General features: G+C 34.1%; 1 protein-coding gene across 1 annotated transcript in view; it reads left to right on the plus strand.

The window, feature by feature from the left end:
• RAB2A (RAB2A, member RAS oncogene family) overlaps positions 1-23,936 on the plus strand; it is an 85,397-nt gene that overhangs the window by 46,615 nt on the left and 14,846 nt on the right. Inside the window, exons 3-6 of the mRNA XM_063079343.1 lie at positions 233-300; positions 8,676-8,758; positions 9,198-9,290; positions 15,281-15,392. Coding sequence (XP_062935413.1) covers positions 233-300; positions 8,676-8,758; positions 9,198-9,290; positions 15,281-15,392 — 356 coding nt within the window. The remainder of the gene's footprint in view (positions 1-232; positions 301-8,675; positions 8,759-9,197; positions 9,291-15,280; positions 15,393-23,936) is intronic.

Consider the following 23,936-nt stretch of genomic DNA (forward strand, 5'->3'; position numbering starts at 1 on the left):
ATGACAGATTTCAGTATCTTAGTATTTTAATTAAGTCCTTAGCTTATGTCTTATTAGCACCTCTGCCTTCGCTTACATATTTTCTAAGGCTACGAGCTGTATTTGTTAAAGTTGATCTGTGTATCACCTAGCATAGCATATCCTGGAAGTGGACGTTCTGGTATTTTTAATCCTTGAGCATGAAATATATTTCTACTAGTTTGTGTAATAAATCATTTTCTATTCTATTCAGGTGTAGAGTTCGGTGCTCGAATGATAACTATTGATGGGAAACAGATAAAACTTCAGATATGGGATACGGTAAGTATAGCAAAAGTACATTGTATAACCTCAATAAAGTTGTTTTATAAAAATACATTGTATGTTTTGTTCTAATGTGATTTTATGCCTGTTATGGTGTTAGACACTAAATCCTACAGCAATGGGATAAAATATTGTACTAGAGAAGATTTTTTTTTTTTTTTTTTTAATGCAGTGTTTTCAACAGTTGTACCACAGGTGTTGGGTGTTGTTGAACATATCTGAGTGAATGCATGGTCTATGTGGTCTTAATGGAAATGCTCTAAAAACTGTTTTTTAGAAAAATAATCAACATGTCTAAAGTACACATATGAAGTAAAATAAGAATGTCAATACCATAGAGAAACTTATCCTGACAGCTTATTATTTATTTTAAAATTGATTTAGTCCCAACCATTTGAAGCCACCTTGCACCTAATCCAAAGTCCTAATTCTGTCATTTACCCTTGTTTGTTGGGTACTTATTACATGCCATATACAAAGTATATAGTTTTTAATGGTGGCTTCTCATCTGAATCATAGAATACAGAAAGTTGTTTGAGTGACTATTTTCTCTGTTCTCCCGTCTTAGATGCATACAAGTGAAGTTACTTTATTATATCTGATGGATGCCTTAAGGCAGTGGTTTTCAAACTTTTTGGTTTCAGAACCCCTCTATACTTTTAAAAATTAATGAGAAACCCCATGAGCTTTAGAGGTTACAGCTATGTGGCTTATGTGCCTTACAGCTATCAATATTTACCATATTAGAAATTAAAACCGAGAAGCTTATTAAATATTCATTTAAAAATAACAGTAATAAACTCGTTACTTGTTAGGATAAACAGTGCAATTTTTATGAAAAGTAACTATATTTTTCCAAAACAAGAAACAATTATATTTTTTCTATTGAGGATAGTGGCATTATGTTACATTTTTAAAAATCTCCCTACAGTCTGCTTAATAGAAGATGCTGGATTCTCATATCTGCTTCTGCACTGAGTCTTAATGTATGTTGTTTAATTTAAGTACATGGAGAAAATCCAACCTCACACAAATAGGTAATTGGAAAACGGACCCTTAAACAGTCTCAGGGACTCCCAGGGGTCCGTTTGAGAACCACAGCCTTAGGGCGTTAGGACTTAATTCTTCACAGAACCCCAGTTGAAAAAAGCTGATGAAAGGTCTCCTGCTATGTCAAAGAACATATCTCTAAATTAGTAAGTGAAATATAAAATACTGAGAATTTAATCATCATATACCCCGGTCTTTGTTTCTCCAGTCACTCAGTTTTAGTTTCTCACTTGTCACATATAGTAAGTAGCCTGTGACAGAAGGAACTTTGGAGAATATTCAGTCTCAAAGACTGGATTCCTGAGACCAAGCAAGTGGCTGAAGGCTGTTGCAGGACGTAGGTTCCCCAGTACTTCCTATGTATCACACAATTGTCCCTTAAAGGTAAACCCTACATCTCTATCTTTCTCTGTAGAGTTATCCACAGGACTCTGGATTCTGGTGCTATTACCTCTTATTCAGAGAAGACCCATACTTTTACTATTTCTTAGTAGTCCATCTGTCTGTCATCCCCCCACCCCCCAGCCTTATAGCATCTCAAAACTTTTTTGATTTACATTCTGTCAGGCAGCATGATTTCAGAACTGCTTGGAAAAGAGAATAATACAATATGCAAAGTCCCTTCTTTCCTAGAGAGAGGTTTAAAATTAATGATCTCCAACCAAAAGGAAGTATTTTTCACTTCTATATTAGAAGAGTTTCTCTCTTCTTTTTCAGAACCTGGTTTACATAAGCTAGGTTGCTTTCTTAACTAATAACCTTGTGCAACACACATTCTTCAGTGTACTTAATGTACTGTGAACCAGACTACTTACTGTTCTTTAGTAAACATGTTTTCCTGCCTTGTACTTTGCATAAATTCTTGCTTTGCTTGAAGCTCTTCTTTTCCCTTTTCCATTTAAGACCAGCTCAGATATCAACTCTTTCGTGAAACCTTTCTGACCCCGTGGGAACAACTGATTCTTCCCTTAATATTTTATGTATATTTCTGCCATAGCTCTGATCCCATTGTCATCATAATTTTTTGTTCACATATCCACCTCCTCAGAATAAGCATCATGAGGGAAAGGACCAACTATATCTTACTCAACTTTGTATCTTGTATTCTTAGTTGAGTGGCCTATACAGTGTTTGATAAATTTTACTGAATGAATGAGTAGAAAATCTGATTCTGTCTAAGCAGAACCATGTCAGTGTAGGACCATTGGATGTGTTCAGGAAATATACTAAAGTACATGGTTTCAAAAAAAGGTTATTATAGTAATAATAATTATGTGATATTTGTAGGCACAAACCACCTCGTGTCTGTAGTTCATTCAGTTTTATTCAATTGTTCTTCTATCCTTAAAGTGTTCCCTTAAATAATCTTTTTTGAAACTTAAGCCATTTATTCCTCAGTTGTCTCCTTTGTAGGTTAACTAGTCATGCTTTCTTTTGATAGGAGCCTCTTTTTTTTTTTTTTCCCAGCTTATGAGTTGATTTTTTTGCACATCGCTGACCTTTCAAAAGAAGTCTAAAATAATTTTTTATGCTGGACAGTATAAGAGAGAAATAGAAAAACCTTGTTTGCACTATCTAAAAGGGAGAGACTGTAGTGCTTTGAAGACTTCATAACCCCCAAGAAAAAATTCCAGGGCTTCCATTTGGAAGTCTCTAAGAACCAATGGCCTGTTCCAGATTTTAAGGACTGTTTAAAAAGTTCAATTTTTTTCTTCGAAGATTGTTAGTCTTGAGTCTTTATAGGTTTTCCTCTTATTTTCATTGTTTTATTCTTTCTTTCATACTTAACACCCAAAAGTCTTTAATAAACGTATTCTAATACACATTAAAGTTTGTCTTAACACTTGGTTTATATCTGAGTGAAAGTATTCCCCATACCATTAACGTTTTACAGTGTGTCCATACATTTGGTTAGCTACTTACATTTTTAGTAGCAAGCGTCCTGTGTATTTCTGACCCAAAACATTTACAAAATCATCCTAGAGTCCTTCAGGGGAAAATTAGCCAAATGTTATGATTTGTTTTCATCAGCTTTAAAGAAACGAATTTTTACCCCCCAGTGGCCCAAGGCTCAGTATCTTAGGATGTTTATCATCCTTTGTTTATCCATTTTTATTCCCCCAAAATTTGAAATGTTTCCCTCACAAAATTTTCACATCTCCCCTCTTTGCTTTCTTTTGTAAATGGTAAGTATAGCTGCCAGCAGATACTCCTTGTAGGCCTTAAAGCCATCAATCATTTTCACAGCTGGAAGCAGTGATAAGAGTATATATCACAGTGCCTCCCTTAAAGCACTTTCCCTTGGCCCTGTGATGAGTGACTTTTTTTCCTCCATCTATCAAAAGCCAAAGCCAAACATGTCTGCCAGAGTAAGTCAAAGAAGAAACATAAGTTGCACCCATTTTCTGTTTGTTGACCAGTGGAAGAAGGGCATAAGAAGTCTATTCTCATCATTAGACCCTGTCTAGCCTTTACCCATCCTGTTCTGCTCTCACTTATCTTTTTGCCTTTTATCATTCTTTCAGATGTCTTCCCACATATCCAAATAAATTTGACTCCTCACTACCCCCCACCAAATATTTGTAGTATATATGCTTTAGGTAAGTCCATATATCTGCTCAACTTCACTAGAAATATTATTTTAAATTTACAGTTATTTTTCCCAGCATGTAAGAAGTTAGTGAAACTATAACATTTAGTTCCTTCTCAGCAAATCACAGGTAATTTTTCTGTCCTTTGAAAAAATGTCAGTTTATACTCTTGACTTCTTATCAAAAAAGCTAAATATTACTTTGTTTCAATATATCAGTAAGGACGGACAAGAATGCAGTGGGGCCAGGGAAAGGGCCTGGAATGTAGGGCTGGGAAACCATCCTGCCTTCACTTCTGATACTTCTCCCTGCTCCCATCACACACGCACACCCTTCCCCCATCCCCCAAGTGTTGAGAGGCTTTGAGGGACAACTGTTTTGCCACTTTTCACAAGCTGTTCATCAGCCTTTTCTTGAACAACCACAGGGACAAGAGACTGTCTTGGACATCTCATTCCACTCTAGTAATTACCTTCCACCTATGGCCTCCATGTTCTCTTATATGGCAGCATTAAAAGACTCTGAAGTCGGTGATCATATCCTCTTTAAGTCATTTGTTTATTTCAAGTAAATATCCTTAAGTGTTTTGAAGCATTCAGTATGTGTTCACTCCAGATATTTCCAACCCTTGTTTGTCTTCTCAGGGTCTACTTTGGTCTCTATAAGAGACTGCCTTAAAAGGCCTGGAATTTAAATAGTCCAGGTTGACTTTTTCACCATCCTTGCTGTGGACATCAAGGTAGTCTAAAAATCACTTTGATTCTTACTAATCTTACTGTCATCCAAAACAGAAGCCTTATTCATGCATGTACATTTCAAAATCTTTTTCCTCAATGATGTCAGTTCCTTGATCACAGGTCTAGATTTTTAAGTTGAGTCTATTTAGTAAAGTACCTGAGACTTAATGCTTGGGCAGTGAACAACTTATTTGGCTGTTTAGAAATTTTTTTTTTTCTTCATTTTGGTTCTTATTTGTGTTCTGCATAGCTGGAATTGTTAGATATATGACTACCAATGAAAGTAAGAGAAGTGTTACTGTCATATTGATTCCACAAATCTTAATTTTCTAACTTTATTAGCTTTTTGGGATCAATCGAGATAACATGTTTGAGTGCCTGCTGTAAATACTTCAACACTCTGAGTTAGGCTATGCCTTAAAGAGAAACCCTTATCTTTCTTTTCCCCTTAAAGGAAAAAAAGATAAGCATTTGAGCAGTGTGTTCATTTTATCTAATCAGTAGTATTAGAACCAAATGTCCACATGAAAGTGCTTTTGGATTTGTGAGGAGAAAAGGATATCTATGGGCCGTGTAGACAAGTATCCCAACTTTGTGAAAGAATTAGGGGCTTGAACTGGTCCTCAAAGGGAATACAAATTGGATAGGCAGAGGAAGGAGAAAATAGTTTTTCGGGCAAGGAGGTATGCAGGGCACAAAACCAGGAATATTCAGACTATAGGCTTGATATCATAGAAAAAAACGACTGTATGAACAACACTTTTATTGAATAAGAAAAAATTCTTAAGAGAAATAGGAATCAGATTCCCAATAGCTTAGGACTTTAATTCAGCTTATTTAGTGATTTTTGAGCAGTAGTAAACATGTGTAAAGTTGTATTTTATGGAGATAATCGGAAAGGAATAGGAGTTAAGTTGCCAGCCTGGTTACTACAAAAACTGTTATCAACAGTTAAGACTTAGGTATATGGAAAAGCCAATTTGGAGGAATCTTTATCTGGCAATTGGAAGTAACTTTTAAAGTTACAGTGACAGGATCAAATTTATATGATTTAGCAATCTTCACGTGGAAAATGAAGGTCCATAAAGACTTTTTTTGTACAAATGTTCCATCACTAATTTTAATACTAAGCAGCACTAAAAATGAGCATGCCTATTATCTCTTGAGGCAGACTTGCTCTGCTCTACTTTTTTTGCATGTCTGGGTATCTTGCTGATTTTTTTAGAAATCGAACAGCTGTATGGTAAGCTGATAAAAGCTCATGGTCTGCTCTGGTCACCCCTAACCCGGGTTTTCTGGTGCTGTTCACTTTGCCAATCATTCCTCTTTCATTAAATGCATTTTTCTTTACACCCTAAGCTACTACCTACAAGGAATTCTGTATCCTGTTTGGTTTCAAACTTCTAAATCCCTTTTAACCAACACTTTATAGTAAAGAAGATCAAACACAACATCTATATTTCCTAAATTAACATTCTTTTTCACTTAAGGCAGTATAGGTCAATCAGAGTTTGGACAGGTATATATTAAAGTACTTTTTGTAAACTAGATTGCTTTTCTTGTAATATGATCAATGGTGCCAGTAACACTAAGGTCAGGGATTTGAATCCCTGTACTGGCCAGCTGCCAAAAATATATATATGATCAAGATAGTTAACTGCTGGACTAGCTTTGTGTTATTAGTTGTTGTATAATAGTTTATAATTAGAGAAGCCATAATAAAACACTTTACTGGGGAAGATTTATTTCAAGGCTACCAGTGCCATTACCAAAGAGACCAGGTCAGAGTGTGTGATGGTTTTTATACAAGTCAGGTCTCAAAAACTTGGAAACTATTCTGAATACTTATCTTTATTTATTATAAAATAATTATAGATTTTAAGATGCATAACTACATTTATAGCCATCAGCTGGAATGTGTGATATTTTATTTGCTTGAGTTTTTGTTTGATTTTGTATTAATAGGCAAAACCCAGATTCAGTGAATTCAGTATGAAGTGATGCGTTGTAAAGTTATTTCCATATTACAAAGTGTTTTTTATTCTTTGCAAAACAGTTTAGGAGAAATGGGCATGGTTTATAAAAGTTTGCTTTTCTTCTTTTTCTAAATTTATTTTCCCTGTTTTTGTTTAACTGTATCTTATTTGGGCTGTAAACACTGAAGTTTTAGATCGTATAGTAGTGCTTTTCTAGCAATGTGTTTGTTTTAATTCATCCCACAGAATGCCTAGTTGAGATTGTTTTAAAGGACTTTTACCTTTGCTTGTTGGCTAGCCATGAGAAATAAAGAGTTTTAAACCTGATTTTTAATTTGAACTGATAAAATATAATCTATTTTTTGTATTATTGGCCACAGAATCCTTTCTTGGTGTACATGACTGACAGTGAATGAATTTCTTCAAGATCTAGTCCTTAGTTTTTCTGTGCTAAGCAATTAGAGCAGAAATTCCCATAATGCTTCAATTTTGAACTTGGACTTGAAAAGACTTTTTTGAAAGATATATCTCAATAAATATACATAAAAAGTAATTAGTTTCATGCTCCCAACTAGCATTTAGTTTTAACCTCAAACTATGTGAAATGAGTTGGCTATTTCTACAGCCCTTTTATGTGATAACTTTCTCATCTCTAATTTAGCATAAGACATTATTCTAAGTGCCAGAATTGGTTATTAAGAGAGAGTCTAATGGTTAGTTTTCATATAGAAGTTATTTTCATTGAATCTTAGCATGTTAGGATTTACTGATGTCCACTCATTTAGGTGAGATGGAGTACTGACCATTTTGTGCATGTGACTTAGGATTTATTCTTTCACTCAACAGGCTTTCTCTGGAATGTCTGCTGTGTGCCAGACTCAGCCTAGGCAGTGATGGTAGGGGACCTGGGAGGGAGGGGATATAGTGGGAGGGCCAAAAGCAAGGTATTATAGTGTTGAGAGTTAGAATAGGGCAGAACTTGAGCTGTTAAATTCTGGGTGGGAAGGACTCAATATTTACATTGGAAGATCAGAACTCAGAACATGTAAACCTGAGTATTTTTCAAGTTAGTAGATTTTGAATACAAAAATTATTAAAACTGGCTTTATGTTTACTTAATTAAAATGCTTATTCTTTGTCAAAGGTGGAAGTGATTAAAACGAAAAAGAGCTTTTGATAACTCTCAGTTTTAAACCCTGAGGCAGTAGTCATATCCTCCACCAGCCTTTCTTAAAAAAAGAATGTTAGTACTGTGAGTCCTAACATGAGTAAAAGAGAGAAATTATCTAATTTTGCATAATCTCTGGTGTCTGTTTCACAAGATGACTTTTATTTTCTTTGTTGCCTTTTGACTAGCATTATATATCAGATTCAGAGAAAATTGATTAAGCATGGAGAAAAAATATATATAAATTAAATTCAGAACCATTTTGTTTTTTATAATAAAATGATAGCTCAAAGAATTCCATCTGATGACAGTTGAAAAGCTCACTGCAGTTTATGATATAACTGATAAAATCTGCATCCTTGGCCTTCCAACAACCTTTACACCAGCAGATGGTGGGCGTAAAGATGTCATTCATCATTTATTTACAATGGGCTTTATTTATTCTAGTGTCAACAGCTGCCCCAGGGAGTGGGTTATTGAATTCAAATGTGAGGCTCTGGGTTATTTGCTTCCTTTCAAATTTGTCTTCAGAGCTTAGTTGCTAGGAGTCCATTCTGTGCTCTAATAATGATTCATGTATTGTGAAGCCATTCAGTAAATTGGGTTGTCAGGGATTGCCAAAAAGGGTTTAGAGGTCTTGGGGTGGGGAGGGGGGTTGCAGGAGCATGTGTGTCTGGTTGACTTGAGAAATAGTGGTGTTATATGACTTTTTCCTAAGACTGGTGAAGTTGAGTTATCTTCTTTCTATGCACTCCTTCCCTATCTGCCCATATTATGTATATGAATAATGTACATAAAATGTAGAGGACATTGTTTTAAAGGAAACTCTCAACCTTTTCTTTCTTCACAGGCAGGGCAAGAGTCCTTTCGTTCCATCACAAGGTCATATTACAGAGGTGCAGCAGGAGCTTTACTAGTATATGATATTACAAGGTGAGAACAGGAAAATATTTAAATTAGTGGCCGGTGCAGAGAATTTTTCTAAAGAAATATGGTTACCAGTAATAGAAGTATAGCTTTGCCTTTATGCCCGCCCTGGCTACTCTCCTTCAAAACTGTCTTGAACCAAGTTTATATTTACTACAGAATTCTGCAACCGAATTCTTTTTCTTATTTAAATAAGCGATCCCAAATTTATCAACTTGGTAATATTTATTAGGATCTTCTCAAGTGTTGGTTATATTTCATTTCTAAACTCAAGTGTAATCCGTGAACTCTAAACCCAGATACTGTACTTGAAATCTGTTTCTCATTACGTAAGTGGACATGGCTAAAAATGGTTATCTTTAACCATTGGTTATGGAATATGTACTGTTTGTTGTCCTACTACTAGTTTGTTGAAAATAGTAATCAAATTATCATTTATGTTTAGGAGAGATACATTCAACCACTTGACAACCTGGTTAGAAGATGCTCGCCAACATTCTAATTCCAACATGGTCATTATGCTTATTGGAAATAAAAGGTAAAAAGACTAACTCGAGATTTATATTGCATTAATGACAAAGACTGGATTCTGTTTATATGACTACTTTTCTTGTACATTTGTCCAAATGTAAGTTACTGGCTTCTTAAATTACAAAATTTTCAAAATTCTAAGGTATTTATTTTTGTTTATAAAATACAGATAATAAGCTTTGTTAGAAGTTATTGTTGTTATTAAAATAGTTTTGTTCAAATCTATATTCTAAAAAATAATCTGAAGTTTTATCTGATTACCAGTTTAAAATAAAACCTGCCGATTTATTTGGGGAGTGAGTGACTATTAAGTATTATCCAAATTGTTTTAAATACTTGGCAGTAGAAATAAGTATCTGTACAGAACTCAGAAAAATATTTCTCTTTTTTGTGAATTGATATGCATTATATGAATTAATATAATACATAGATTAATCAGGTATACTTCTAATGTCCTGAAACACTGTTAATGTTCTTTAGTAGATATCACATTAGTACTTTTATGTTTACCTCTTTAGCTTTATGTTAGTGTCATTCTCATTTTAACTTTACAGGCTTATTTTACTTATAGAGTATTACCTGCAGTGAACATCCTTGTGCTCAAAGTTTAAAATGATGGGAAAACATAGTTGTCTGACCAAAGTTTTCATAAACTTCCAAGAGTGTGGGAAAGTTTTCACTAATTCTAGTAGAAAATTACAGTGGTAACAAAATTAGTGTTTTTTAAATGCTAGACAATGAATTTGTTCATTCTTTAGGTTAATAAAATAGATAGTTAAAAAATAATGTTTTTAGAAAGGTAAAATCATGACTCTCATATGATAATAAACAGATGTCAAGGCTTTTATCTCATTAATTAATGAAGAAAGATATAATCAGTTCAAAAGAGAACTCAAAGTACACACATTTATAGTCAAATAAGAAATACTGAAATAAATTTACAAATGCATGCAAAACTGAACAATATTCACAGGATGATAACTGTATTCCACAAGGCATAGTCTGCATTTCTATGGACAGGAATTATTTGCATTGTTATCTTTTTTCCAAAAGTAAATCTCTATCTCTGCAATCTTTGAAGATGTGTGCGATGTACTTAATGCAGTGCTTAGAAGGAGATTATAACACCAAACACTTATATTAGGAAAAAGTGTTTTCAAATCGACAACCTAAGCTTTTACCTTAAGAAACTAAAAAGATAAGAACAAATTAAATCCAAGGTAAGCACAAAAAGAGATAATAAAGAGAAAACCAATGAAACCAAAAGCTAGTTCTTGAGAAGATAAAATAAATACTGATCAGGAAAGAAGACACATTATCTGTATCAGAAGTGAAAGGGTGGCATCATCAACGATCCTTTAGATATTAAAAGGATATTAAGAGAATATTGTGAACAAAGTAAATGGAAAGGTGTACCATGTTCACACATTGGAAAACTAAATATTTTTTAAGATGTCAGTTCTTCCCTAATTTATCTAAAGATTCACTGTAATCCCAGTCAAAATTCTGCACTTTGTGAGGTGGGGACAAAGGGGTAGATATTGACAAGCTGATTTTAGAGCTTGTATGAATGTTAAAAACCTTGAAAACACCAAGGTCAACAGTCCAGATTCCTGTACCTGCCAGCCACCAAAAAAAATAATGATAATAAAATAAAATAAAATGTATATGAAAATGAAAAGACCATAGAATAGCCAAAACAACTTTGACAAAGAGGAACAAAATTGGAAGATTTACTGATTTCACTAATACCGACTACAAGATGTATTATGAACTACTATAATCAATTCAGTCTTGTATTGGCATAGACAATCATAGATCGGTGGAATACAACAAGAAGTCCTGAAGTAGATCCATGTATATGGTCAATTAATTTCTTTACGAAGGTGCTAATTCAGTGGAGGAAAGGGTAATCTTTTCATCAAATGTTGCTGGAACAATTTAATAGCCATGCACAGAAAAATGAACCTCTACGCTTATAGTGTATACAAAAATTAATTGCAGGTGGGTTACAGACCTAATTGTAAGAGCTAAAACTATAAAAAATATCTAAAGGAAAACATAAAATCTTAGTGACCCTGGTTTTGGCAAACATTTCTTAAATTTGAAAGAAAAAAGTGTGAAAAGGGGGAAAAAGGAAAAAAATTAATAAATTGTGCTTCAACAGAATTAAAAAATTTTGTTAATGACAATATATTGTATTCTTGAAAAATGCTGAGAGTGGATAAGTGCTCTCACCACAAAAATGATAACTATGTGAGATAACGCTGTGTTGATTAGCTAGATTTAACTATTCTACAGTGTATATATACTTCAGAACATCATGTTGTACACAATAAATTCGTACAATTTTATCTGTCAATTGAAAAAACATTTAAAAAAAGACAGTTATAGAAATAAAAAGGCAGGCAACAAACTGGAAGAAAATATTTGCAAAACATATATCTAATAAAGGAATTGTACCTAGAAGAATTCTTACGATTCATTAAAAAGAAGACAGCTTGTTTTAAAAAATGATCAAAAGATTTGAACTAGCACTTTACTTAAGAAGATATATTGCTGGTGGGAATGTAAGACAATACAAACACTTTGGAAAACAATTTGGTAGTTTCTTTTATCTACCATACTACCTAGCCATTTTACTCCAACATAAATATGTTTTTATACAAACACAAATTTCTTTCTACACAAAAAGTTACATAAATTATGGTATAGCCTTACAATGGAATACAACTCAGCAATAAACAGGAATGAACCATTGATATATGCAACAAAGTGGATAAATCTCAACATAATTATGCTGAGTGAAAAAATCCAGACAAAAAAAGAAATACTGTGTGAACATTTATATAAATTTCTAGAAAATGGAGACTAATCTATAATGGCAGAAAGTACATTGTTGGTTAGAGTATGGGGGAAGAAGGGATGAATTACAGTGGGGTATAAAGAAACTTCTGGGGGACTGATATGTATGCTCTACAGGCATACACATGTCAAAATTCATCAACTTTTATATTTAATTGGTTTCTCTTATGTCAAGCTGTAAAAATAGCTATAGTATAACAAAATAACATTATACTGTCTATTTTTTATTTTAGATTATGTTACTTTAATAGAAATTGACCTTTACTATTAAGAGAAAATATTTACTTATGTGACATTTGAATTATAAAAAACCAACTATTCATTACTTCTTTGTAACTAAAAGTATCAATTATCATGGCATTCACTACAGGGCCTTTCTTGGGTATTCATTCCTCATTTAAATCATCTCACTAAACCTTTTTAAAGCTGTTGGAAGGAAGCTTTAGTCTTTCTACTGTGGAGGTATTCATTCTGCCATTCAGTGTATGAAGTAATAAGAGGAAAATATTTGGAGAATAAAGAAAATTTTTATACTTTTATCTTACCTGTTTTTCCATCTGTCTGAAGCATGATGGGTGGCAACTTACTGGTGGCTTAAATTTGGTTGCTGACCATGAGGAGCTTATAGTTCAAATGTGAAAAGGAAAAACAAAGTACAGTTGTCCGTTGGTATCATGGGGGATTAGTTCTAATACCCCCTGAGAATTCCAAAATCTTAGGATGCTCAAATCCCTGATATAGAATGGCATAGTATCTGTATATAACCTATGGACATCCTCCCATGTACTTTAAATCATCCCTAGAATACATATATCTAATCCAATGTAAATGCTATGTAAATAGTTATTATATTTTTAAATTTGTATTTTTTTATTGTTGGGGTTTTTTCCTGAATTTTTCAATCTTTGGGTGGTTGAAATCACAGATGCAGAGGGCCAACTGTATAGTATACATATACACATAAGAGGTGATTCTTATGATTGTGGTTGGGTGGCCCTTATAATTAGGAATATAATGAATGGAAAAGAACAGAATAAATGGTAAAGAACAGAGAGAAATAAATGAGATGATTATTATTGGATGAGGTGAATTGGGTAGACACTAAAACAGGGAATAAGCAATTTTTCAATTAGATGTATTAAGCAGTAGGGAGCCAGTGAAGGGATTTGAGAAGGACCACCTAGTCAGCGTGACAGATGACACAAATCTTTTTTACTATGGCATTTTAAGTTGGTTATATAAGAAATAGGAAGCAGAGTTTAAAAAGATGAAAGTTATTAATAGTAAAAGAATTGTAATACAAACCCTAAACAAAAAGGGGGCATAAATTAAAAGCGGTTTAGTAAAGAAAGATATGTAAATAATAAAAGCAATTTAAATGGGATTTATAAGGAGTAAAAAGTCAAAGGCAACAGTATGATTTTATGCCTGCCTGCAAAAATGCAGACATTTGGAAAATATCAAAAATGCATAATTTTGGAAAGCAGCTTTGTACTATATTCCAGTACTGTGGCTTTTGAATTTTTTAACTTGACCTGTAGTAAGAAATACATCTTACATCATAACCTAGGACAAAAATTGTGTATACGTCTACATATATAACAAAAATTCCATGAAACAGTGGGTGATGCACTCTCATATTTTCTGTTTTTGTTTTTTTTCAATTCTGACTTGACCTACTAATGTGATTTTACAATTCACTAAGTCATGACATAGTTTGAAAAATACTCCTCTGGAAAAGCTTTGGCACAAGTACATGAAAAAAATGTATAAATCATTTACTGTAACATTGTTTGCAATGATGAAAAATTATAAATAACTTTGTCTAATGAGAATTAAAAATAAGTTGTGTTTCATTCATTCATAAAATATAATACAGCAGTAAAATATTGAGAAACTAGGTCCACAAGTATTGTGAGGATAAATCTGAAAAACATAATGTTAACCAAAATCAACAAGTTGTTGAATAGTAGTTACATTAGTAGCTACATTTGAATTTTTAACAACGTGCAAAAAAAAAAGCCCTCTCTATTTATGGTTACAAACAGGTGTATAAATATAAAAACATGCGGGAGAATGAAACACCAGATTCCTAGCAGTGATTACTTGTGGAGTAAGAGGGAGGAGAACGGAATCAGGGACACACACACACAGGCACATGGGAGGTGATTCAACTGCATTTATTGATTTTGTTTCTTAAGAGAAAGAGATCTGAAACAAATGCAGCAAAATAAAATGTCAAGGCTGGATGAAGGTACATGGATATCATGTTTTTCTACATTCTTTTCTGTGTGTATAAATATTGTATAATAGTAATAAAAAATATAAATAAGTTAAAAGTAATAAATATGATAGTAAAGTTTAACTTTTACAATAAAACACACTTGAAAGGTACTGCTGCTTTTCCTCCTACCTCAGTAATAGAATTTCAGTATGATAAAAACGAATACCATGCTTTCATCCAAAATTGCTGGCTTATTGGATCCCCATACTGGCCAGCCACCCAAAAAAAAAAAAAAAGATTTCTGGCTTAGACTTCTTTTTCTCCCTCATTCTCTCTCACTCTTGCTTTCTCTCCCTCTTCCTCTCTCTCCCTCTCCCTCTTCCTCCCCCCCCCCCAACAGTTTTGCTTTAAGAAGAAAGTGTGAATTAAACCAACTGGGATTAATGATCTAATTAATTTTTCTTTAGCACCTTGGGTTTTTACTAAACAATTTCCTATAGCAAGAATTGTGTGACCTGTGTTTTAATCACATTCATAGAAACTCAGTCAGTCTGGCCAACAGATGAGGAAACTAGCGTAGTCTTGCTCTTTCAAATTATTATTTTAGCAAAATGGTTTTCTTCTCTGGGAACCCACTGTACTCAAAGGCAGGGTGTTGGACTAGATGTTCCCTTTTGATTGCTGCTAGTTCAGCATTCTAGGACTCTAACTCAATCTTTCTTCTGCTGGATTGCTAGTTCTTTGAAATTAGGTAGTGTGTTCTAAACACTGATCCTCATAATACCCAGAATAATTCAGTTAATTCAGCATTGACATTTGACTTTGAATCCCATGATGCACTTTCCACAGGTGTGTCTAATTTAATACTATATTGATTAATAACATGACCCTTTCTTTCCCATGTTTAGCGATTTAGAATCTAGAAGAGAAGTAAAAAAAGAAGAAGGTGAAGCTTTTGCACGAGAACATGGACTTATCTTCATGGAAACTTCTGCTAAGACTGCTTCCAATGTAGAAGAGGTAAATAAAGGGCCCTTTTAAATGTTCATCATCTTTTTACTTATGATTTATGTACCTTAACATTTGAATTAGTCTGTTTCTGTTGCTTATAACAGAATACCTGACACTGGGTAATTTATAAAGAAACAATATTTATTGCATACAGTTTTGTAGTTGGGGAAGTCCAAAGTCCAGGGAACACATCTGGTGAGGGCCTTTTCTTGGTGGTAATTCTACAGCAACACAGGGCATCACATGGCAAAATGGCAGAAGCAGAGAGAGAGAAGAGAGCTCCTCATGTGCTCTCCTTTTAAAGCCATCAGAACCATACCCATGACCACCATTAAACCATCAACCTATTAATTCATTCATTAGGGCATGGTCCTCACAATCTAATCATCTCTTTAAGACCCTACCTTTCAATTACCATAATAGGATTGCCCACCCTCTTAACGTTGTCACAGTGGAGATCAAGCCTCAATGAGTTTGGAGGGACATCAGTCCACAGCAACATTTATTTATTGGTATTGCTTCCATAAGCTTTTTGGTCTTTAGTAGTCTTTGAATATCAAAAAGTAGGAAAATTTCTTCCCTTTGAAATGCCTTGTAACATTTATCATCTATCAGACTCTTAAATTATAGTTTGAGCCTTCTCTTGAAGACTGAATGCTTTAAACATCTAAGTATGTATTTTCCCTGAAATCTATTTTATGTTGCATGGGAGGGAAATGAAATTTGTAAATGTTTTAAAACACCAAACATTGATAGCTCTTTGTATGTACTTCTGCTTAAAAGGGGAACATACTGTATTATTGCTATATAGCATTATACAAAACACAGGAATTCTACCATCTTTAATAGAAGAAATTTGCATTATTTCAATTCTTTTCTTTGATCAACTTGAAGTATTGGAAGTTTTCTGAACACAGTGTTCTTTTACACTGTATGTGTTTGGATATGGTATTTATAAACTATACATAGATGATTAGGCAGTTAATGCTCTCGCAAGTAGATGTATTACTATATTACTATATTGTAATTTTATAAGAGGAAATGAGGCTATGAAAATAATACTTTGTCCCCACCTTCTAGGTAAGAACAGCTCATAAGAGGAGCTACAGAAAGGGGTTCTAGAAAACAAATGATCAAAGAATCTCTTTATTCTTAGGATAACAGAGGACACAGGGTCCTAGGCAACAGCTAGCACTGTGCCTTCAACATAGGAAGTGGTCCGTAAATATTTATTGAGAATGATACTTAGGGACTGGCTGATTAGCTCAGTTGGTTAGAGCATGGTGCTGATGACACCAAGGTCCAGGGTTCAATCCCTGTACTGGCCAGCCTTCCCTGCCCCCCCATAAAAAGAATGATACTTGGAACCCTTCTTATTAACTGTTGAACCTAGAAATTGACTACAGTAATTCTACAGCATTAGTATTTTCACTGAAGAATTCTTTCTTAGATATTACATTTATCTGTACTTGATGATGTGCTCTGTGATTATTATTAATGCATTTCCTACAGCACCTATTGTTGCCAATAACAACTTGATAACATACGAAAGTAATCTTTTACTTCACACAGCGCACACAGAAATCAGTTCCTCCCCTTTGTTCAACTTCAAATAGACATATAAAACTACCTGTTTCAGAGAGGTATTCCTGAGGTATTACAGTTGTTGTATTTGAAATCTTAAAGGCCAGTGTGTTGTGGGAGTTTCAAGATGTCTGAAACATATCCTTATTGATTATTAACAATGTATTTCTTATTGATTTTAAGAACCATAAATACAAAATTATCTGCATTTTAACAAAGAACCACACTATGTGAAATAAGATGAAAGTCATCAGCTAATGGAAAGTAATCTTAGATTGCTCATTCTGTCTCTAATGCCTTTGTGTTCATTTTTCTGAACAGTAGGTGTTTTTATTTGTAAGCAACAAATTATTGCTGTCATTTTGCTGAACATTCAAATGAAATATGTTCCATTAATATTTTGGCACTTACTACAAAAATTGTTTATCTGTGGTTAATAAAATAATTGCCTAAATTTCATTAGGGAAGGAATTCTTCATATCATGAGAGAACAAACAGCATTTTACTTAACAGTGAAAATTAATTTACCTCTCAAAAGCCAAGGATTTTAAGCAATAATCTGATAGGATTTTATTTTTAAAGGATTCATAGACATGCATTACATAACGTAAATTATTCATGAGACTTTTACTAAAAGATAAAAATATTTTATGATAAATAATTTTTAAAATGTGGAGGACTGTTCTGTGTTCCAAGAAGGGTGGAATTAAACCCAAATCTCCATGACTTAAGAACTGATTGAACATGAAAGTAATAACCAAGGGACTTCTCTTTTTGGGAAGTTGAAATGAACTTACTTTTCCTAATTTCTTCGGCTAAATACTACTAAAGCCCTGGATATTATATATAAAACAAGTACTAGCAAGACTTGGAAAGGTGGAGAGAAGAAGGCAGACCAGCTACAGACCTTGGTACCTGAGTTGATTTCCCTTGGCTTTCTTTTTACCTCATACCCCAAGTTGGGTGCTGGAGAAACTGGCAAACTAGAAAGGCCAACAGGCACAGGATAAAAAAAAAAAAGCCTACTCTAGCCAAAGGAAAGGGGAAGCCTGACAAGACAGAAAGTCCTTAGAAAATTACCATTCTACTGCATTCAAACATCACAGAAAAAAATTGGCACCACTTTCACCATCACCAGGCTGTAGTGAGGTTCTCTCACCCTCACCTGTTAGTAACAAAGTGGCACCCCCAGTACTACCACCATTTCCCTGTTGGAGTGGTTGAGAAACCCAATTAAAGCAGAGGTTGAAATAAAATTCAGAGTCTTATAACACACTACCCAATATGCCCAGGTTTCAACAGAAAATCACTCATCATACCAACAATCGGGTAGATCTCAAACTGAGGGAAAAAAGAGTTAATATATGCTCTATGAGTCAGGGTTCTTCAGAGAGAGAGAACCGATAGGAAGAAAGGGAAGGATAGGTAGGAAGGATGGATGAATGGATAGATAGATTGATGGGAAGAGGGATTTATTAGAGGAATTGTTTCATGCAGTTGTGGAAGCTGAGAAGTCCCATGACAGGCCTTCTGTAGGCCGCAGACCCTAGGATGTCAGTAGCATGGCTCAGTTCAAGTCTGAAAGCCTCAGAACCAGGAAAGACGATGGGTGTAATTCTCAATCTGAGGACAAAGGCCTGAAAACCCAGGAGCCCCTGGCATAAGTCCTGGAGTCCCTAGGTTGTAGAGCCTGGTGTTCTGAGGAGAGCATCCCAGGTCCAGGAGAGAGAGAAAAGGAAATCCTTTTTTCTCCTTTTTTGTTCTGTCCAGGCCCCCGGCCAATTGGATGGTGCCAACCACACTGAGTACAAATCTTCCCCACTCCATCCCCTGACTCACAGGCCAGTCTCCTGTGGAGACACCCTCACAGACCCACCCAGAAGTAATGCTTTATCAGTTCTCTAGGTATTTCTTAATCCAGTTAAGTTGACACCTAAAATTAACCATCACAAATGCCAATAGTGTGAGGACAGAGGCGCTGGAATCATAAGACAAAGATTTTACAGCAGCCATTATAAAAATGCCTCAACAATTTGAAGCAAATGACAGTAGTTTCATCAAACAGACAGTTTCAGCAAAAGAAATATGAGATGAAAACAAGAACCAAATGGAAATTTTAGAACTGAAAAATACAATAATTGAAAGAAAAATTTCAGTGGGTAGGCTCAACAGCAGAATGGAGGAGAGAGAGGAAAGAAATAGTGGACTGGATGATAGAACAATAGAAACTGCCCAGTCTAAACTGCAGAGAGAAAAATAGACTGGAAAAAAACAAATGAATAGTATCAGAGACCTATGGGACCATAACAAAATCTGTTATATAATTTGTCATGAGTCCTAGGAGAAGAGAAAGGATGGCTCTGAAAAAGTACTCAAAGAAATAATGGCTAAAAACTTTCCAAGTATGGCCAAAAATATAAACCTGCAGATTGAAGAGGCTGAGCCAACCCCAGACAGGGTAAACCAAAAAAAAAAAAAAAAAATCCACACCAAGACAAACCTCTGTATAGTCAAATCTCTAAAAGTGAAAGACAAAGAAAAAAATCTTTAAAGGAGCACGAAACAACACCCTATCTATGTGGGAAAAACAATTCAAGTGACATCAGATTTCTTATCAGAAACCATGGTAGTCAGAAGGAAATAGCACAATATTTTTCAAGAGCTGAAAGAAAAGAACTGTCACCCCAGAATATTATACTCAGCAAAAATATCTTTCAGGATGAAGGGGGGATCAAGACATTCTCAGATGAAGGAAAACTAAGAATTTGTCAGTAGTAGGTCTACCATAAAAGAATGGCTGAAGGAAGTTATCTAATAGAAATGAAATGGTAAAAGAATGAATCTTGAAACACCATAAGGGAAGAAATAACACAATAAACAAAAGTATGGATAAATATGATAGATATTTTTCTTTTGAGTCTTGTAAATTATGTTTGTTGGTTGAAGCAAAAAAAAATTAACACTGTCTGATATCGTTATCAGTGTACATAGAGAAAAAATTATAAACCATGGGGGATAAAGAGGTGTCAAGGGAGGTAAGGTTTCTACACTTCACTTGAGTTGGCAAAATGACAGCACTAGTAGATTGTAATAATTTATGTATATATGTGCAATGCAGTGCCTAGAGGTTCTACCAAAAAGTTATATAAAGAGATACACTAAAAAACAGTATATAAATCAATTTGGAATTATAAAAACTTCAATTAATTTTCAGAGAGGCAGGAAAAAGAAAACAAAAAAACCCAGAAATCAAAAAGTGAAATAGCAGACTTAAGGCTTCACATGTCAATAATTCCATATAATATAAATGATCTGAATATACCAAACAATGGAAAGAGATTGGCAGAGAGGATTAAAAAATATGACTTAACTATATGGTATCTACAAGAAACTCTTCGAATATAACAATACAGGCAGGTTGAAAATAAAATGAGAAAATATATATTATACAAACATTAATCAAAAGAAAGCAGGAGATATATTAATATCATTAATATCGGATAAAGTAGACATAACAGAAAGAATTATCAAAGACAGAGTGGGAGATTACATAATTATGCAAGAGTAAGTTCACCAGAAAGACATAACAGTTCTAAATGTGTATGTACCAGACAACAGAGCTGTATGATATATGAAGCAAAAACTGATAGAACTGAAAGGAGAAATAGAAAAATCCACAATTATTGTTGGAGACTTCAACATCCCTTAGGTGCCACAGAACATATATCAAGATAGATCACATCCTAGGCCATAAAATAAGCCTCAGAACAACAACAGGGTGTGTTGTTCAATCACAATGTAATTAATTTAGAAATTAGTAATAGATATCTGGAAAAATCTCCAAACAATGCACTTCTAACCTTTGTACCAAAAAAGAAGTCTCAAAGGAAATAAGAAAACACAGTGAACTGAATGAAAATGAAAATACGATATATCAATTTGTAGAAAATAGCTAAAGTGGTACCACAAGAGATAAATTTATAATATTAAATGCACAGAATAGAGAAGAAGGAAAGTCCCAAAACTATCCTGCTTCAAAAATGAAAAACAAGGGCTGGCCCGTGGCTCACTTGGGAGAGTGTGGTGTTGATAACACCAAGGCCACAGGTTCAGATCCCTATATAGGGATGGCCAGTTAGCTCAATTGAGAGAGTGTGGTGCTGACAACAGTAAGTCAAGGGTTAAGATCCCCTTACCGGTCATCTTTAAAAAAAATAATAATAATAAAATAAAATAAAATAAACCCAAAGCAAATAGAAGGAAGGCAATAATACAGATAAAAGCAGAAATAAAATTGGAAATCAGTGAAACAAAGAGCTGTGTTTTTGTAAACACCAATAAAATGTATAAACCTCTAACAAGACTGATGAAGAAACAGAAGACACAGGTTACCAATATCAGTAACAAAACAGAAGATATAACTACACATCCTGCAGACATCAAAGGGATCGTAAGGGAATGCTGGGAGCAGCTCTACCCACATAAATATGACAACTTAGTTGAAATGGACCAATTTCTTTAAAAACACAGAAACCACAGTTCACCCAGTGTGAAATAGTTAATTTGAATAGCCCTATAAACTACTAAGGAAATTAAATTCATAATCTAAAAACTCCACAAAAAAGAAATTGTTAAGCCTAGTTGGTTTCACTGGAGAATTCTACTAAACATTTTAAGAAGGAATTAACACCAATTCTAGACCATCTTTTCCAGAAAATAGAAGAGATGGAACACTTCCCTGTTTATTTTATGAAACTAATGTTACCCTGATCCCAAAACAAAAGACAGTATAAAAAAAGGAAAAGTATAGACCAAGAGCCCTTATGGATATATAAGCAGAAACCTTCAACAAAATATCACCAAATAGAATTTCAAAAGTATATGAAACCATATACATGTGCATATGGAACACATATCCATAACACCTTCAGAACTGACAATACTTTCCCATGTAGTCTAATTTATTTAATAAGCCAGTTAGATTTGATACATTTTTTATATATCCTTTGAGAAACTCCAGGGCCCTTGGAATTCCTCAATGTTATTTTAAACTTTCAGAATTTCGTGTTGGAAAGCTTTGTTAAATAACAAAAGGCTTAAAACATTTAGTTGAATAAGATCACAAATTACTACAAAAAATAAAACCAAAGTAACAAAGGGTTTTAAAGGCAGAGAGCACAAGAACTTATCATGAAATAAGTTTCTTAAACCAGTTATCTAAGGGACAAAGAAAACCTTTTACAGTTATGCATCAAGAGCAGTTAAGTGAAAAGAACTTTAGTAATCCTGTTTGATTAGTAAACCCAGGCAATGATGTGTGCTGAAAAGAACATTTTTATACATTCAGGTTAGTAAATAGGTGTCCATTTATCAGAGCAAATTATACAAAGCCCAGTTTGAGTTTTAGCTATATTTACCAAATACATATTTATGGTTTCCCAGCCAAAAACTTGGTGTATTAGATCTATACCCTTATCAGTAAATGCTAACTACAGCCTATGCAATATTTGGCATAGGTTTCTTTTCACTAGCCATTTCAGGTCGCAAGTTTTCCACATCTCATTTGGAGCCATGTGGAGCTTAAGACAGAGGGTGGTATATACATAAAAGATACTGCTTCTCCCAGCATGGCCAGGAGGCAGAGCTGAGATAACAAGGAGACATATTGACCTAGAGACAAATTTAGGTAAAAAGTTTGAATCAAATTTTGAAAATATATTTATCAAGACTTTAGAAAATTTAAGTCACATGAACTTGAAAAGTATACTTATTTAATGAGCATGCATTAATTATAAGCCAGTTTGGTAACTTGCACATAACACAATTACACAAACAGATATGAACATGTAGACATAATATACAGGTTACACATGCATATATGGAGGCATGAACAACGAGAACAAACAAGAATCATATAGGTTTTGTTCAAGATGTAGTAAAAAGCTCACTAGTAAAAAGGACAGTCAGGTTTAGATTGTGTTTTTTCCAAAAGACTTATTGGTGAGGCTTCACCTTGCCTTAAAGTAAGCAAGATAACAAATTTACATTGTAAAGCAAAGTATGCAAGCCTTTTCAAGAAGATACAGAGAAGATTTTTTTTTTCTTTTTAAGAAAATAGCATTGAATTCTACCATAGGGTTTTGTGAAGAAATACATAGATGAGATTAGAAGAGAATTTAGAAGTCTGTGTAAGATAACCAGGTAGATATCAGAAAATTTGAGACCATTTAGTTTAACAGGTAGATCTCAGTCTAGTTTTTGTTTCTCAGACGGCTTACTGAGCTCAAGAGCTGAGCCACCAATCAGAGATGAAATCATTTGACTCTTGAAATTTTTAAGAGAAGAGCAGTAGACCCAAAAGGGGTCTGGTTGGTGCTGTGGCTGCTTTTCTTCATAAAACTCCAGAGTCTTCAGTGAAATAGAGTAGCACGTGTAGTTAAGAAAAGAACCACTGCTTTTAAGAGAGGAGAGAAGCATCGTGCAGTTAAGAAAAACATGCTCAAAACAATACCAACACTGTAAAGAAATATTAACTTCTTTTACTTTAGATTGTCCGATTTAAAGTTTTCTTAGTCACTGGCAAAGATTAAGTTTTATCCTTTTTTGGTGACATAAAAATGTCTTAGTTTTTTGTTAAGGTTTTGGATGGCTCCTCAGAGCAATTTGACATAGATTCCTAGTTGTTAGGTGGGAAGCCTTAACGAGACCCATTGCATAATTAACCAGTGACCAGTTTGTTCCCAGATTTCTATGTTAAGGCTCCCTTTCTTGAGGTATCAAGGACATGGTCGTTTAATATCCACTAACAGTTTAACAAGCTGCCATTCAGTTACTTATAGCCTGCTGCTTTAAGGAGACATTGAAGTTATAATGTATGTTCAGTCTCCCCTTTCCTTAACGAATTATCCATATTTTAAAAGTAAAGAGAACGAAAAAATATCTCCAGGGTTGAAAAGACCTAACTTTGAC

The sequence above is a fragment of the Cynocephalus volans genome, chromosome 15, assembly GCF_027409185.1.
Source record: "Cynocephalus volans isolate mCynVol1 chromosome 15, mCynVol1.pri, whole genome shotgun sequence".
NCBI lineage: Eukaryota > Metazoa > Chordata > Mammalia > Dermoptera > Cynocephalidae > Cynocephalus > Cynocephalus volans.